The sequence below is a fragment of the Podarcis tiliguerta genome, assembly GCF_965153285.1.
Source record: "Podarcis tiliguerta genome assembly, chromosome: 4".
Taxonomy (NCBI): domain Eukaryota; kingdom Metazoa; phylum Chordata; class Lepidosauria; order Squamata; family Lacertidae; genus Podarcis; species Podarcis tiliguerta.
In genome coordinates this window covers 45,159,766-45,178,016 of record NC_139537.1, presented here as the reverse complement: position 1 = coordinate 45,178,016, position 18,251 = coordinate 45,159,766, and the positions used below count along the sequence as shown (strand labels likewise).

At 39.8% G+C, this 18,251-nt stretch overlaps 1 protein-coding gene across 2 annotated transcripts in view; it reads left to right on the top strand.

The window, feature by feature from the left end:
* SAMSN1 (SAM domain, SH3 domain and nuclear localization signals 1) overlaps nucleotides 1–18,251 on the top strand; it is a 74,880-nt gene that overhangs the window by 25,765 nt on the left and 30,864 nt on the right. The window contains exons 8-9 of one of the 2 annotated variants that reach the window (XM_083439278.1): nucleotides 2,217–2,343; nucleotides 2,928–3,307. In XM_083439278.1, coding sequence (XP_083295404.1) covers nucleotides 2,217–2,343; nucleotides 2,928–3,307 — 507 coding nt within the window. Of the gene's footprint in view, nucleotides 1–2,216; nucleotides 2,344–2,927; nucleotides 3,308–11,220; nucleotides 11,413–18,251 lie in introns of those variants that run through there. The other variant, XM_083439277.1, reaches the window with a different exon arrangement.

The following is an 18,251-nucleotide window of genomic DNA, read 5'->3' as shown; positions in this document are numbered from 1 at the left end:
ATTAATGAATGTGCTAGGCAAGCTTTTCTGGGGAGAATGTTCAATAACTAGGAGGCCACCATGAAAAAGGCCCTCTCTTTTCTTGCCCTCCCTCTGAACTTCAGGTTTGGGAGACACTCATGGAAGGGTCTCTGTAGATTACCTGAGGGTTCAGGGAAGGGTATACAGTGGTGCCCCGCTAGACGAATGCCTCGCAAGACGGAAAACCCGCTAGACGAAAGGGTTTTCCATTTTGGAGGTGCTTTGCAAAACGAATTTGCTATGGGCTTGCTTCGCAAGAGGATAATGTCTTGCGATTCCTGGGGGGTTTTTTTCGCTCCTGACCCCCTTTTTCTAAGGCACTAAGCTGCTAATAGCCTTTTAGCAGCTAATCCGCTAATCCCTTAAGCCTTTAATAGCCGCTAATAGCCGCTAAACCGCTAATAGCGCTAATCCGCTAATGGGCTTGCTTCGCAAGACGAAAAAACCGCTAGACGAAGAGACTCACGGAACGGATTCTTTTCGTCTTGCGAGGCACCACTGTATATGAGAAAAGGCAATACGTTAGATACTGCTGGTCCCAAGCAGTGCAGGATGTTATAGGTTAAACCAAACAATATGAGTTGGACCTAGAAACAGCTTGGTAACAGACTTGGTGCACAAACTTCCTTCATACCTTTTGAAGGAGTGAGTTTTATGACAATAGAGGATGTGTTCACATTACTGCTTACTGTGGCTCCAGTGTGCTCCTACCACTGTTTTTTAAAGCCAGGTTCACATGACATTAGCCACACTCCATCTGCATCCTGTAGCTTTTAGAAAAATACTCCTCTTTGATTAGCTTTTTCTCAAACCAGCTTTCCGTTGCGGTGTGAACAGTTCATGGTTCTGTCGTGGTGTGAACAGTTCAGGCTGCTTTTGCGCGTGTGCAAATGAAAGCATCGCTGACCTGCAGTTTGGTGCATGCAAATAAATAACTGGTTGAAGATATTTCCAGTTCTACTCTGCTATGAACAGCAGTGGAAAAAGCTACTTGAAAATGCTGCAAGAGGAAATGATCTTGCAGTGTTTTAAGCCACTAATGCAAACATAGCCACAAAAAAGAAAAATTCACCTCACCAGTGTCAAGCTGTTGCACCACAAATGGTTTAGTATAGCACTAATGGCTATGTGCCAAGTGGTTCTGTATAACAGCCTTTACTATCTGAATTATTGCAAAAACAGCTTGTCTGGTTTGGATTTGAGATCTATTTGCAGGCATAAACAGAGAACCAATAGGACGTTCCCACCCATTCTTTTTCTTATTCTATGGAAGATAGGCCTACTGGTAGCAAAAATCAATATAGCCAGTTCTGAACCAATACACCTCTGGCCACCAAATCCTAAGAACTCAAAAGTAGAGAAATAGGCATTGCCATCATACCTTGCTTCTGCACTGCTATGTCTAGCAGCTGTCAAGAAGTAATAATGAATGAGTCTCACATGGCATAGCACTTCTTATGTTCTTATATACAGTGAAATACTACAAGTTCCATAATCACAGCTAGTGCATCCTTACATATTTTCCTTTCTTTTTCTTTCACAAAGAAAGAAGCTCACACGTTACAGTATATACTTGTGGTTGATCTAATTTATTTGTAGCACCTTTGAGAACACTTCAGAGTCACTTTGTAGCTTGTAAAGAAATTACACTGTATTTCTTTGCTTCTTGGGAGAGAGGTTGCCATTAATTTTTGAAGGCCAAAGGCTGACTATCTCCACCGTAACTTCTGTCTTCTTTCAAAGCCACATACTGCTTGTAACCTGAGAAGAGGTAGTGCAGTCAATCCAGGAACACTATTATTGAGGGATCTTCAGACACATGAGAAAGACTCCTGCCTGCTGCTAGTTAGTGTAGACAATATTTGATTAGGTCAACTAGTAGTCTGATGCAGTAGAAACTATGATGTTTGGAAAGCCAGGAAAATGTGCATAGAACAAAGACCCATGGAAATTCAACCTTTTCCATGAGACTATTTTTCAAGTTGTCCTTCAAGCAATCATGCCACTATTGCATCAGTCAGCTGGCTGATTTAATTAATATTTTTTGTAGCACCTTTGAGAACACCTCAGAGTCACTTTGGAGCTTGCAAAAAATAATAATAATAATAATAATACACTGTATTTCTTTGCTTCTTGGGAGAGAGGGAAACAAAAATTTCAATGTGTTTTGACCATATGTTTCTTTTCTACTCTAGGTTGCAGAATCTGATGAAAATAAAGCTGAAACAGTGGGAACTTTAAAACGGTTGCAGAAATTAGTGCAAACTAAGAAAGCCAGTATACACAGTTTGGATGACATCAAACATGTTTTGATACCTCTCAGTAAGTAAAGGGACACCTTTTGAGTCTATATATGCTTGCGCTTATTTCAGTTTTCTATGTAGGTTCAGAAAATGAGTACCAAAGTATGGAAATCATGCAGAAAAATATTATTCCCTCATTTATTTAAATTAAATATGTCCTGGGGAGACTATAGTGTCTCCTGAGTAAGCTGAAAAAATCTATGAATTGTGAGATCAGTGGGAAGTTAGAGACTTCCTTGCTTCAACAGAATGTCTGCAAACTGGTTCAGACAATACCTCAAGAGTTAATGCAGCTCATCATGTGAAACAGGCGCACTATCCCCACCTCTGCTGGCTTCACTCACCCATGTGGGGATAGAGCATTCAAATGTGGCCATCTCTGCATAAAATCTTAGGTGCGTAGGTCATAATTGTGGGGTCGGTTTCCTAGATCAACTCTTACAAATATCCTATACTTTATACCAAGTGTGTGTTAGTAGTTCCACAAGTTCGGTACAGAATTGCCTGCATCCCAATATTTCTATGTGTCTTTGGGGATGGGTGGGAAGATAAAACACTGTTTCAAACCACAGTTTCATTTATTTATTTTTAAACTTTTTAAAGATCCACCGCCACAAGATGTATATGTCTCCGAAGATGAGGATGAAGCTCCAACATCATGTATGAAATTAACCAAATCCCAGGACAAGAAAGTATTGAGAGAGAATACAAGGCGAAAGGATGAAGCTGAGACGAGAACAGGCCTTCTATCAACTTCCTTGGGCAGATCTTATACTTCCAAACTAAGCAACTTAGGAAATATTTCCATCCGTTCAGAAACTGAATTTCAACTCTGGAGTGATTGGAAACCTTTTCCTGATAACCAGCTGTGCCCCTGTGATTTCCTGATTACAAGGATAGAGGAGTGGGAAAAATGTACTTGTTGCTCTCACCAGCCCCGTCTTACTTCCTCTCTCACGGACGTTGATCTCCCAGATTCATGGGTAAGTTGCTCTCCTCCCAAATATTTAACTCAGCTATAAAGACTTGTTGGGTTACGTCTGGCAGTTATTCTAGTCTACCTGTGACATGGCTGAAGCATCCAAAAGAATGGTGATAGAAAAATCCTGAAAGACAAATCTGATCCAAACCTGACGTTGCCTTTATTCATTCCCATAACTGTCGTGACAGATGATCCCAGTCACCTGCTCATTATAGTCTTGTCAAATTGTTAAGTAGTGCTAATATGTCTGTAGCAACTGTAGGTTTATGAAAGTTAGGTTCTGATGGTTCAGAATTTGTTCTGGAGGAACTACCCTTGTCTCAATTCAAAATGGATTCACACATCAGAGAAGGTTTGGGGGGGGGAGAGAGAGAGATTGAAAGGTTCATAGATTTCTCTCCTGCCTTGAATTATCATCACATGCATTGATAGTGCTGTGCATATACCCATTATCATATTGACCCTTAGGAAATTGTTGTTAGTTTTAGCTACATCCACAACATAGCACTTGAAATTCAACTAGATCTGGATGGGCAACATTAACAATGTTAAATTTCTGCAAGAAAGAATAATAAGAATTAATTTACCACCAAACAAAAGTCTACTTGGTTAGATGATCTGGTCACATTATTCACAACAAATGCTTAGTCAGGGCAGATGGCTTTGGGTACACACATGACACATGCAGAATGTCATTTTACATTCTGAGACACAGAATAACTTCTAGAGAGAATAGTGTTCAATTTTTGTTACACCTGAGCATTATGAGATGGACAAATTTGGATTTTGAACTGGATATTATTATTGTTTTATTAATAATATTTATTTGTTGTTGTTTTTTCAGAAAAATGACTCAAACATCAATGTAAAAACAAACATTAAAACTAAGTATAAGAATACAAATACAAAGCTCTTAGATTTCAGTATCAAAAGTGAAATCTGTTTATATTTGTGTCATTCCACCTTAATATTCAGAATAAGGAGATCATAACATCTATTAAGGAGAAGTGGTTTTTGTCTCAGTATTTTGAAGAAAACGACCTGTTAAATCACTATCCTTTCTCATCCAGCAAAACCTTGCCTGTTGTGCGGGATGTGTTATTTGACTTCTTTCAAGGTTGGCACTTAAAATACTCTTAAGAATATGGTTCCATACTCTTGCTCCTGCTTCCTTCACTAATCTTGCCTGACAACCAATATTACTTACTGTTCCAGGCCCTTTACACTCACAACCTGTTTTCCCACCTTAGATTTTGCTAAGAGCTCACATGTATCTAAACCCAGACCGCCACAGAAGTTTAATTCTTTAAGTATATTAAGCTTAGTTTTGCATCCATGTTTAAATCATACCAGCACTTGAATATGACGCTGATGCAATTGGGCTGACTGACAGACAAAAGACAGCCACAGTTGTCTTTGGTAAGGTACAAGTACAGAATAGGAACCAAAACAAAGATATTAAAAATGTAGGGAATATAAAAAATCCACTCCACTTCTCTTCCTGGTTCAATTTTTTGCCAGCTTAAGCTCCCTTGCTTAAGCAAATTTTACGTAAACAGGCCTGGTCAGACCAGGACAATGAGATTCTTTGCAAACTAGAAGACTGGCATGCCCCACTTCACACAGATGCCCAACACGTGATACAGGCTTGGAGAACATTGCTATCTACAGCAAACTATGAAATTTGTACTTTAAAAATAAATGAAAAGTTTGAATGTGTCACTCAAATTGTATATGAGGCAAAACAGTGGCAATTCAGCAGTATGACACTGACATGAAGAAATAAATTCAGTTTGAACTGATGGCCCTGGCAGAAAACAGCTTATTGATAGCGGACTCTGCTTTAGCATTAATCAGAATACATATTTGTTGATCTTGATTTTAATCAGAGATAGGAAGACAGATAACATCACGTTTGCAGCTTGAAAGGTCATCCACTACATGCTGCTTGCTCTTGGAGCTGCTTTGTAAAACAAAGGTTTAGCAGACCTCACCCTATGTGTCTGAAATATAGTCTGTTGATAATGTTGCAAATCCTCTGACTAAAGTGTGTTCGGTTTTTCTTCTTGTCAACTCCAAAATGGCTGTCCTTCTTTCAGCTTTGTACAGATCTTTCTAATTTAAAGCTTCATCAGAATGAATTGGTAGCCCCAGCATCTCCAGTTAACATAGAAGGGCAGGGAAAGGCCTGTCTCACATCTTACATCTTGGAGAGCAAATGCCAATCCTCTAGTCTGACTTGGTATGAGGCAGTGTGAGATGTTCAGATCATACCAGTTTCTATAGTACAAAAGGAAGCAATGGAGGCTTTAGCTGATTTTTTTGACTTGGGAAAGGTGAATGTAATTACTTTGATTATGGTGCCCATTCCTCCCCTTTTAAAGTCATCATTGTTAACTTCTCTGCTCTCTGATAATGATGCATTGTGGGCACATTTACACATGAATATATATTACACAGTGATGTCACTTGATAACTTTCACCTGAACCATCAGTGAACCGAGTCTGCTGTGAAGTTCTATCCGTTAAACGATGTGCAGTAATTTGCATATTCTGTGTTGTGTGTCTGATAAGGCTTCTCATATTTTCAACATATCATTTTATGTTAGTCATTGAGAAGTAAGAACATAGTTATGGACTTGCCTTCATGTTGTTTGCTATGCTTATGGCATGTTAATTAATGAGAGCCAGTGTGGTGTAGTAGCTAGAGTGTCAGACTAGGACCTGGGAGGCCAAGGTTCAAATCCCCACTCCGCCATGAAGCTCACTGGGTGACCTTGGGCCAGTCACTGCCCCTCAGCTGAACCTACCTCACAGAGTTGCTGTGGAGATTAAATGATGAGGGAGAGAACTGTTGAACCCTTTAGAGGAAATGATGGAATATAAATTCAACAAATAAACAAATCCTTGAGTGCTAGAAAGGTGATTGGGAAGTTTGTTGATGAATCTGGTTATCTGGATACATTTGAGTCAGTTTTGGCACCAAATCAGCCTTGGTCAACCTGATGATTGGTAGAGGACAAGTGGAGTACTTGATCTCTCAGTGGCTTTTGATACTATCAGCCATGGTAGTTTCCTGCACAGGATCTGTGAGATGGGTGTCAGAGGCACTGTTTTACAGGAGTTATGATCCTACATGCCCTGTCAGTTCCAAAGAGTGGCACTGGTGAATGCTCACTGGCCCCTTGGTGTTTGTGCTATGGGGTGCAAAAGGGGACTGTTTTGTCCCTGGTGCTATTTAACATCTTTATGAAGCAACTGGGAGCAATCATTAGGGGATATGGAGCAAAATGCCATCAGTGTGTTGATGACGCACAGTTCTACTTATCTGTAATATCAGAGGTAGATTTAGGGGAGTGCGACTGGTTTGGCTGCATCAAACATGGAGCCTTGGGGGCACTGCAGGGGGTGACACAGCCATGATGTAGAATGGAGAGTGAGAGGCGGCGGGCACCAAATTTTGGTGCCGCACAGGGCACTGCTGAAATTTGAAATGGTCCGCCACTAGTAACATCTTAAATAGGACTGGGTGTGCAGACTCTGGACTAGTGTCTTGCCAATGCTGTGGACTGGACAAGGACTAATAAACTGAGTTTAAATGCTGGTAAGCATATGGGCCACCTCCTAGGGGCCGAGATCCCTTTGGCCACCCCCACCCGTCAGTTGATGGGGATTGCCATTCAAATGATGTGTGTGCACCACATCTTGACATTGATTATGTGAGGTGGGCCTTACCTGCCCCCCCCATATTTTATTCAAGCTGGTACCCCTACTGTCAATATAGAGGCCCTGTGGGGCCTTATGTTTGAGAGACAGGTCAGTTATCTCCTTTTCTTCTGGCAGTGGAGTGCTTTTGTTCCTTCTATGAGTAGAAGGAGGCCTTCATTTGTGAAACAGTCAATCTTGATCTAACCCATCCAGTTTTATAATAAACCTACTAAAAGTCCCATTGGCAGCTAATTTCTTTATCTATGATGCATCACTTGTAAATGCTAATGGGCTACAGAAAATGGAAGAGATCCATTTTACCTTGAATATATGTTCTGATCTTACACACTGAGTTTTCACTACTATTAACTACAGTATGTTTTTACAATATGGTCAGTCATATGCATGAACAACCCTGCATGTAACATTATCAAATGTGATGTTCCAGGTATTATTATCAAGTCATTTCTTACATGGGAGTGCAGGAATTTTGTAACCTGTAACATACTCAACTAATTGTGGTTTACTAAAAAGGACTGATCTGAGGTATTCAGGTGCCATTTATAACCATCCCTAATAGTGTGTGTGTGTTTCACATGCTCCCTGTTCACCTGTCCCTCTTTATGATCAATGTTGTGCAATGCATTCTTCATATTAGACCATTTGAAAATTAAAAAGATAAAACTCTCAGACTACATTAACTTTCCAGGCATTAAAATTCATTCAAGATTCCAGCTTAACTCAATTATGTGCTTGTAATGTTACGAGTGTCAGTCTTTCGCTCTGTTTGGTATTTTCAACAACTAGTGCAGAGGTCAAACTTTCAAGGACAAGGAGATAATCAGGTCAGCCTTCAACCTGCTGTAATTTTTCTGATGCATGGAGAGAGGAAATAGATATGGGTGGGCACTATATCTCCTGAAATGGCCTCTTTCTACCCGTTTAACGATAAATATTCTAGCAAAGGGAAGCTCATATATTACTCTACATATGAATTCTCTTTTTATTAATCACACAGATTTTAACAGTGGGCAGAAAAGGAATTAATGTTTGAATTATCAAGGTGGTTTGATTCCCTCCTAAAGGTTTATTTGGTGCTTTAAAGGTTGGAACAATGGCCAAGAGTATAACAAATGAATTTATAATTGCATGAACTTGGGTTCAATGTGCATTTCCAAATGATATGATAAATGCATTACTAGGTGTGTTGTGTTCTTGTTGCATTTATTCTCCAATAATTTCATGTGAGTTTGGTTAAGTCTATGATGGCATTTCAGCTGCCATTACCAGACATATGAGGATGAGAGATATTTTACCCTTCCAACAATTTTATTATTGACTCTATTGCAAGAATACAAGATAGATTTAAGCATGTGAAACTACTCAAAATCTCATGAAAAAATTGATGAAAAAGTGAAACCTGAACATGAATTTCTGAAATGCTAGAATGGCTTTTAATAAATATAAGGTCTAATCCATAGGGAGCTTCTCCTACAATACTGTATCAAAATTAATGGACTCATGATTTAGCTCCTGCCCTGCATAGACCAAAAGAAGGCTGGATTGTGCCCATAAATGCACTTTTCTTATTCAATTGTTTAGAAGGTTTAAAAGAAAATAGTTATGAGGATACCTTATAAATACTCATCATGTTTGTAATATTTCTTTGTTAGCTAGTCAACCCAATTTGATCAACCCATCTTGACATGATATTGCCTCCTCAGATTTGCATAAATATATACAGTGACCAGAATAACAAAATTAAATGATAACTCATCTGAAGGGTGATATATAAGCTTCAAGCTTTCTTTCTCCGGAATATTTATTGTTAACTCCAGAAAGACAGAGGCCATTTCAAAAGATATAGTACTTATCCATTATTTCTTATTCATGCATCAAATTTTACAAGGGCGGAGGGAGAGGGTATATAATTGAAGGTTAAAATATTATCTTAGCAACTGTTGATATGTGTTTGGGTCTTTTGACAAAGTTTTGATTTGTTTTTAATCCATGAAGCACTGTGCTAAGAGCTGAGCAGTACACCACACACACACACACACACACACACACACACCCCTTACTGGTTTCATATATAAGACTATAGAGATATAATCTAGGAGGGCGCAATGACCACAAGAGTAGGTTCACACTCCTGTTTGGTGTTTTGGAAAGTGGCCCATTTTAGTTTGTGCTGCTTTGCCTTAGACTGATTTGTTGTTGTTGTTTAGTCATTTAGTCGTGTCCAACTCTTCGTGACCCCATGGACCAGAGCACGCCAGGCACTCCTGTCTTTCACTGCCTCCCGCAGTTTGGTCAGACAGTTTGATATCAGCACCTTAATTGATATCAGCACCTTAATTTTGAAAATCTGAAGCTCTGTGCCGCTTTATTGACTTGCATCAACAAATGACTATAGCTCTGTCTCTCATACACACTGAATGAAATTTGTAGGCATAGCAGGCCCTTCTATATAAAGTATTCCAAAACTCCAGACAAATAGGTCCAAGTTATATTTTTGTTGTTTGGTGCTGGCTGATGTTGAAGTTTAACCTTTTTAAAAAAGAGAGAAAATCCTCTATGACTGTTTAAATTCCATGTTAGTTCTACTGGATCCAACTTTTACTCAAATAACATGTAAAATTGAGGAATGTGCATGCACACATGCATGTTTTTTCTCCATTTGGGGAGGAGAGATTAGCAGGAAAAGAGGCAACAAGTGTGGGTGGTGCCCACGGTACTCTCAGAATTCCAAATGGGTCCCAAAAGACCACTATGCTATTCTGTATAAGCTAAAATGCACCACTTTCCAAAACACAAACATCCTTGTGGTCATTGCACCCTCCTAGATTTTATATCTCTAGAGTCTTATATATGAACCAGTGAGATAGGGGTGTGTGTTTATTACTCTAAAAACCAGTTGGCTAGAAGTACCAGGAGTAAAGCTGATTTTCATCTCGTTGATATCAAATGATCTAAACTACCTCACACCAAGTGTAGGCTGCTACTAACAAATATGATTCTATTTCTGGCCAGGATGACAACCTAGGGAGGATTTTGTTTTTTAGGGATAAGATTGTTCGGCACATTTAGATGTTTTTTGTAGGAATATGCCCTGGAGCAATGGTTGCAAAAGAGTCATTAGCCTAGCTTCCTATGCACTTCTGAAAACCTACTCTAAAGAAAACATGTAAGAATATAAGAAGAGTCCTGCTGGATCAGACCAAGGTCATCTATCAAACAAAAGCAGTTCCTCTAGTGCAGTTCCTCTGTTGCCCACAGTGGCCAACCAGATGTTCCTGGAAATTGCACAAGGAGGCAATAGCAGTCTCTGCTTGTTTCCCTGCAACTGGTAATGCTGCAGGAGAATGGATATAAATTGTTTGTTAAAGGTAAAGGTACCCCTGCCCGTAAGGGCCAGTCTTGACAGACTCTAGGGTTGTGCGCCCATCTCACTCAAGAGGCCGGGGGCCAGCGCTGTCCGGAGACACTTCTGGGTCACGTGGCCAGCGTGACATTGCTGCTCTGGCAAGCCAGAGGCGCACACGGAACGCCGTTTACCTTCCCGCTAGTAAGCGGTCCCTATTTATCTACTTGCACCCGGGGGTGCTTTCGAACTGCTAGGTTGGCAGGCGCTGGGACCGAACGACGGGAGCGCACCCCGCCGCGGGGATTCGAACCGCCGACCTTTCGATCGGCAAGCCCTAGGCGCTGAGGCTTTTTACCCACAGCGCCACCCGTGTCCCAAAAAATTGTTTGTTACCCACCCTCATTAGAACATCACATACTAGGCAGTGTTTGTTCTTTTACACTTCAGCTCAGAATATTGTTAATTTTTTTTGAGAGGGATGTGCCAGAAGATCATGGTTGCTGTGGTGCTTCCTAGTATGGTTGTAACACTGGAAGAAGAGAATAATAATAACCCTGCTGTTTGGGATGTTATAAATTGTTGACAAAGCTATAGAACACTGCAGGGGGTTGAGCATCCCTGACTTGTTCACCCTTCCACACAAGGCTGCTAGTATGGAAACAGTGCATCAAGCACCGTTTCTGTGGAAGCTGCCGTGAAAGAAATGTGGGGAAGAAGCTGAAGGAGCAGCGCTTGCTGAGTTATACCCAGAGCCTCTCTCTCTCTTTCTTCTTCTCATTTTGTCTTCCTTCCTCTATCTTCAGTGTTTCAACCAGTCCTAGCAGAAAGCTGAGTGAAGTCACATCCTTAGCAGAATAAGGAAGTTTTATTTTGCTGATTTGAGCTCTGTGTATCATTCACACTGCTGCACTTTGGCTGAGCAAATCGAGCAACTCTGCCTTATAATGGTATTTTGATTCAATCTGAATGTTAAGATGTTGAAGAGAAAACCTTCGAATGCTTCAGATAAGGAAAAAACTCAAAAGCCAAAGGTAAGAGAATTTAGCATTTAAGAAGGAATTACATTTAGATGGAAAAACCCAAGCTGTGGTGCTCAAAATAATCTCAGTTATATAGTACCAAATGACAAGTTTTTGATATTCACAGCCCAGAGTTCACTGGGACTGTGGGCAGCTGGACAATGTTCATTTCTGGAGGGGGGTGGGGGGTGGGTTTTTTTTGGTGAGGGTAATTTCACACAAACAGGCCCTCCCATGAAAATGAGGTGGCAAAGACCCTCTCTTCCAGGAGTAGATGTTACAGGTTTCAGACCTAAGTACCAAGCAAGCAGAGGTGTCCTTGAAATTGTCTTCAACATGCTGCCCTGAGTAATTCCCAGATTTAGGTAAGCAAATTCAAAATGAGAATTTTACAAAGGTCCCACTTAAAAGAGAAGGCCACCACCCTCAGAGGGAGTTGCACAAGTCCAAGTCTTGGTAACTGTATGCAGCCCTCATTCCCAGTCCAGTGAGGGACCTTGATTCTAAGTTATTTTTAGTTTAAAAATATGAAAGTAGCTCCTTCAGAAGTGTCATCGCCACAGTTCTACTTCTTTAATTGTGAAATGACCCTACAGGGGTCTTAGGACTAGTACTGACAAAAAGTAATGGGCATTTTATCCACAAGGATGTGTGCTCAGTTACATGACTGTGTTCAGAAAATTTGTAAATTGCTGTGTGAGGAAGTTGTCTTGGAACTAGCCCTGGCTTGGACAGGAGTATCACTATAATTCCATAATTGTTGCAGATGCTTGTTTCTGTGAACCAATAATTTTGTTTTTCTATCTTTAGTGAACTTTTTAGTTTAACAGTCAGTTGTACTTTGCTGCAAGTGTTCTTATAGTAAAGCCTAACAATGGCAGATTGTGAATGCATTTTATTTGAAGTAGCAGACGTTTGTTATTTTGGTACCCCTTTGCCTTCAGGTATAATATAATTGATCCCTCGAGAATGTTTATTGTTCAGTTCTTCATTGTTTTGGCTGCCTGTGTTTTACATTTACATTCAGAGGCAAAGATAACATATAGAAAGATATATACAGATATACAGTTATAGCTGAGATATTGAATGCATGCATTTTAATTCTAAGTCGAAATTCCAATCCCACTGATGTCAGAGTTGGACATGGTAGAGTTAGATTTTTCCCATAGGAACATAAATAGCAAACTTTGGATATTTTGTTCCCAGGTTAGGACATTCAAGTAGCAAAGAGAAGCAGAGGAGAGTCTTGCCAAGAGCACAAGACAACCAAATTATGATTTTCTGCCCTTGTGTTTTTATTTCTCTTCCCTCCCTTTATTTTTGGCAGAAAAAATTGCTGCATTAGTGTGAAATCATTACTTGTGAAAGGAATTGGGGAGAGGGAATATTTTGGGTTCAAAATGAATTCTCACAGTTAGATCCACTTTTTCCATTTTTTGGTAATTTATTTTTGATGGCCTTTATATCTAGCATAAAAATATTACTGGTACATCTGTTCTGACGACTGGATTGAATAATACAGATTTTCATTTTTGAAAAAAACAAAGGGTTTTGGTTGGGTCAACAAGATATTGTTTATGGATGGATTCATATTTCTTCTTATCTGGTACTCTAAGCGTTCTGTGACTGTTATTGTGTGTATGTGAATTGTAGGTGTTTGTATAAAAATGTTAATGTTTTATATGAATTTCAGATGGTATAATTTTTTTTTCCATTTTTTAAAACACAGGTCACTTGGAAATCTTTAAGGTATCAAGTGACTAATAAATCTTATTACAAATAAGAGTATAAGACAAGGTGCTGATATTACAGCTGTAATCTGCTGTATTGCTGTAAATATTTTAATTAATTTCAAGTGGTTCAGTGAGTAAAATTTTTCTACACACATAAAACCTTTAAGTTCATGCAGTAAGTATGAACTTCCTGAGCTTCCTAAGACTGGTCTTCTGATGATAAAGGGATTTTCCCAGATTGAATTACACTTTCTGCCACTTTCTGGGGAAAGAATGGATGAACTTGTACCATCAACAGTAATCTTGAACAAGTCAATATTTTCTGGGAAGATAGAATGGATAACACAATCCTCTTTTCACTGATTTAAAAGCTGATTAGGATTGTAATAAAATGGATGAATTAATTATTGGCATCAATAAGTTATTTAATCTTATATGTTTAATGATGAGCAATGGCCACCATTGGGCAGTTGCTGAGCGAACAGAACATTGAAAGTCTCTAGATGGCTGGCTTTCTACAAGTTTAGAACTACTATGTGCAACATTAAATGGCCACTCCTCAGCATATTTCCAATATTTGTACCCACCAATGTTTGTACCCACCACCACCCATTTTCTCTACAATATTTTACTGATACCTTTTTATTATCTTAATCAATTTAATTTCATGGGAAGGAAATGACAAAATAAATGATGAATGTACCACAGGGTAGTACATTTATCTGTTATTTTGATATGATATATATTTTGATAATGTTTAATGCAATGGGGACGTGGGTGGTGCTGTGGGTAAAACCTCAGTGTCTAGGACTTGCTGATCGTAAAGGTCACCTTTAATGCAAAAGCATAGTGGTGCTAAGCCAGTGTGTCTTCCACACATTTTATACTGATTTTCACTATGTGTTTAAAAGTAGGGAACAGTGGGGAAAACCTAACTAAAATCAATTCTGCATTCGTCATACTGAATTTTGCAATTCCCCTCTAAAGAAGATTGTTACCAAACTAACCATATGGTTGGGAAACATTTAAAACATGCACCTATAGTTGCAAAGGAACTGGCAGGATTTCACAATGAACTTCCTTGCGTGCCTTCCTGGATGGTCAGGCATTGCATTCTACAAAAACTAGTAACAGTCATGCTTAGTAGTTTCAATATTTATCTAGCAACCATTCATTTTTCTTTTAAAATGAGCTTCAGTATAAACGAGAATCCCCTATTCACTTCAGTGGGTAAACTGAGCAGCTACACACAGACACTCAGTGTCTCTCAGAGATGCATTTTTTAGGTCAGCATACACACACTATCATCTTCATATTGTTGGTATAGCATGTTTTTGGTGTTCTGAAAGCACCTTTCTGTAGAACAGTTATAAGCCATCTTACATCTTACATTTCATTGTGTGGAAAGTGAGAATGCCATATGGGAACCTCCTCTTGGGGAGAGTTTTGTGACATTGTTGGACTGCACTTGTGTAGATACTTCCCCACATCCTTCCATGAGGATATTAACCTGAGAGGTACCTGAGCCATTTGGTGTTGGGATTACTTTGAAGATAATCAATTGGTTTTGTAAAAAAAATCCCCAAGTATATTGGTATATTTTAGTCTTTGGAGAATTGCATAGGCTTCACTAATGTTTTGCTATTGGAAAGGAGGGGGCGGAAACAGCCTCCATTAAGTGTTTATGCTCTTTAAAAGGACAGATGGAAACAGCCACCATTAACTCTTTCTCATCTGCACACAAACACAATTGGGAAGGGGCTGGCTTCTGCCATGGTATTTATTGTGGTGTTGCTTTTTAAGTAATCACTCCAGTTTATCGAAACTTCAATCAACTTAGTGTTGTAACCACTAAAAACTTTTCCACCAAGAGCCATTTATCTGATGCTTATGGTAGCAGTTTGATAGATATGAAGTGCATCCGTTTTGTGCATTGCCCTTGGACAAAACACAGCTGTATGGTGATATTTTAAAAACCACCATGACTCTAATGGAATTAACTGGTATAAAAGGGAACAGATATATCGGAAGCCTGAAGTGCCAGAGGGTCTATGAAGTGCCTTTTTTTTTTCTTTTCTTTTTTTGCATTCCTTGTTGAACAAATCAAACTGTGTGATGTTCCAGGCCTGTCTGGTGCTAGGGCAGGAACACTCTGAGCACAATGCCAAAAGTAAAAAAGATACGTAGTTGCTTGTGTGGCACAACTGAAGGAAGCCTCTGGGCAAACACTGAGTGCAGTATAATTGTACATGTAGCCTGTGCTACTGGACCTTTGGCATCTCAATAAACCTATAAGCATTTTTTCATAGAGTACAGTGTGCATTGAACAGGGAGGGAGCAAAGAAATTGATGTGCTAGAGGGTCTATGACCTCTGTGTGGCAACCGCTCATGTTGTCTGCACAGCATGCAGGTGTGGACACCTGCAAAACAATGTCTGCAAAAGCGCTTTCAGAAAAAACCTCAAACTACAGGGCTTACAGGCTAATGTGCATACAGAGACACACTTCACACAGTAGCATGTAAAGAGCTGCTCCCTTCATTCCTAAAAGCAGGGAAGTGGTAGCCGGTGGAGAATTCTATTCTCCTACAAATGGAAAAAGCTGCTTGATGAGGATGAATGAGTTTAACTTTGTCCAGGAATGGATGGAGGATGGGGCACAACCACAATCAAAATTGCTGGAATCTAAGGGCTGATTTACTTGATTTTTGTACATTTCAGTTTCAGACAGGATCCTGATTGCATAAACTGACTCAAAAACTGTATTTTAAGTTCTATCCATGGTGACTCATTCACACGTGCAGGTCATTACTTCCTGTTGCAGTTCTCAAATCATGAGCATATGCTTGTGAACAAAGTTTTAAGTGCATTGCAACTCTGTGGGTTAAACCACAAAGCCTAGGACTTGCCGATCAAAAGGTTGCGGCTTGAATCCCCACAACGGGGTGAGCTCCCATTGCTCGGTCCTTGCTCCTGCCAACCTAGCAGTTCGAAAGCACATCAAAGTGCAAATAAATAAATAGGTACCACTCCGGCGGGAAGGTAAACGGCATCTATTTGCGTTGCTCTGGTTCGCCAGAAGTGGCTTAGTCATGCTGGCCACATAACCCGGAAGCTGTACACTGGCTTACTTGGCCAATAAAGTGAGATGAGCGCCACAACCCCAGAGTTGGCCACGACTGGACCTAATGGTCAGGGGTCCCTTTACCTTTACTGCCTAACTGCCCCATTTTTACCGGGACATTCCTGGAATTACAGAAGCTGTAGAGCACCTTGGGTGGCTGGCCGCTGCCACCTACCACAACATGCACGAAAAAGGGCCGCAGCTTCGTGATGTACAGTGCCACTTCTAGAAGTAAATCAGTGTGTGGTGGTGGCGGTGAGCCCCTGGCACACAGCTGAGTGGTGGTGCAGTGTGGCATGCAGTAGTGGGCATGCGCACACACAAGCCACTAAGGTGGCATATGTGCAAGCGGTGGCGCGATGGGGGGTGGGCTAGCAGACAAGCAGTGGCAGCAGTGGGATGGGGGGGGGGTACAAACCAGCAACTGGTGGTGGCAGTGGGATGGTGTGGGGGAGCATGCAAGTCAGCAAGCAGCAACAGGAAGTTAGTGCAGCGAAAGGGGGAGAATGTCCCAATTTTTTCTTAGGAGGTGGTGGAGCAATTCAGTGGTTTGTTATTTTATTTTTAAAAATGAAACAAAATTGGGCTTATGGATCAGATAGATTCTTCATAAATTTCCTACGTTGTTCTCCAGTTTAACGGTGGATACAATGAATTCCAAAATAGCAGATACAAAAATAAAAGTTACTGTCATGCCAAACATTCATTATTCAAAATATAATTGTGGGTTTTAAAGACCAAGATATGCAACGTGGAGACTGTATACCATTAATGAATATTAACCAGGGTTAAGCTTTCTAATGTTATTTCAAAGGCATTTAGGAGATTCAGATTTAAAACAGAAAAGTTTAGATTTCATAAAGAAATTGAGCCCATAATTAATCAGCTACTCATATCATTGTAGCTGGTTTACAACCTATTTGGCAGTCACATTCCCCCCCCACACACACATTTGCATTTATTCCTACAATAATGAGAGGTGATGAGCTGATGATAAAGCTACATTTTTCTGGCTTCCAACTGTGTAAATTTATGCTTAGAGGCAGAGATGGCACATAGGTCTGTCATCAAAGGTCTTTAGTACAATCCTCCAAGAAGACTGTCAAGGTATTTGCAAGTTCTGCAAAACAGCCACAAACAGATAACATCTGGGTATGATGATTTTTGCTGGAAATACCTGTAAGCATTATCGGATGACACCCACATGCATAGAAACTTGTCTTCATATTCAGTTAAAAAAAGAACTTCAGGTGACATTACAGATAAGGTTTTCCTGTTTCCTGCAGGCCTTGTAAATTAAACTGGGTCAGAGCTAACATCGGCTGCTTCATCATCACACAAGTGTGTGTGGGGGGGGGTCCATTAGTCAAAGTTTCTGCAGCCAACAATACTGCTTATTTTCTTGTATTCTGTGTAGACAGTTGAGCCAAAACAATCCCCTAGAAAACTTTGTTTACTGTGGTAGCTCCTATTTATTTCAGTGAGGCCTGCAGAGGATAGCTTCTTAATGGTTTCCTGTTCATGATTGCTTGTTGATGTTTTTAGTTTTTTTATTTTTTCACTGAGATGTTCCTTGTTTTAAATTTACATGTTTCTTCAGTTGTGTTCATATATCATAACATTCTCATTTTAAGATTTATTTATTTATTTATTTATTTAACACTAAAGACGATTTCAGAAGTGAAGTTGTAATACAGGTGACAAAAGACAATTTAAAATCATGTTAAAATATATTGTTGTGATGGTAGTTTAGGTCCAGTTAGCTAATCAGTCACCCTGTGATTGTAGAGATTCAAAATCATAACGAATTGTGCCATCATCAGTTCTACTATTATATTCCCAAAAGGTGAATGGGATTTTAAGGTTCATTTTGGTTTTCGTGTTGCATTTCCAGAGCTCGCTGTCCCCCATCTAAGATTGTGCTACATGTATGTCAGGCATCATTAAAAAAAATAAAATAAGTGCAGCAAGAGGATGTGGTTGAAGGTTTTTTTA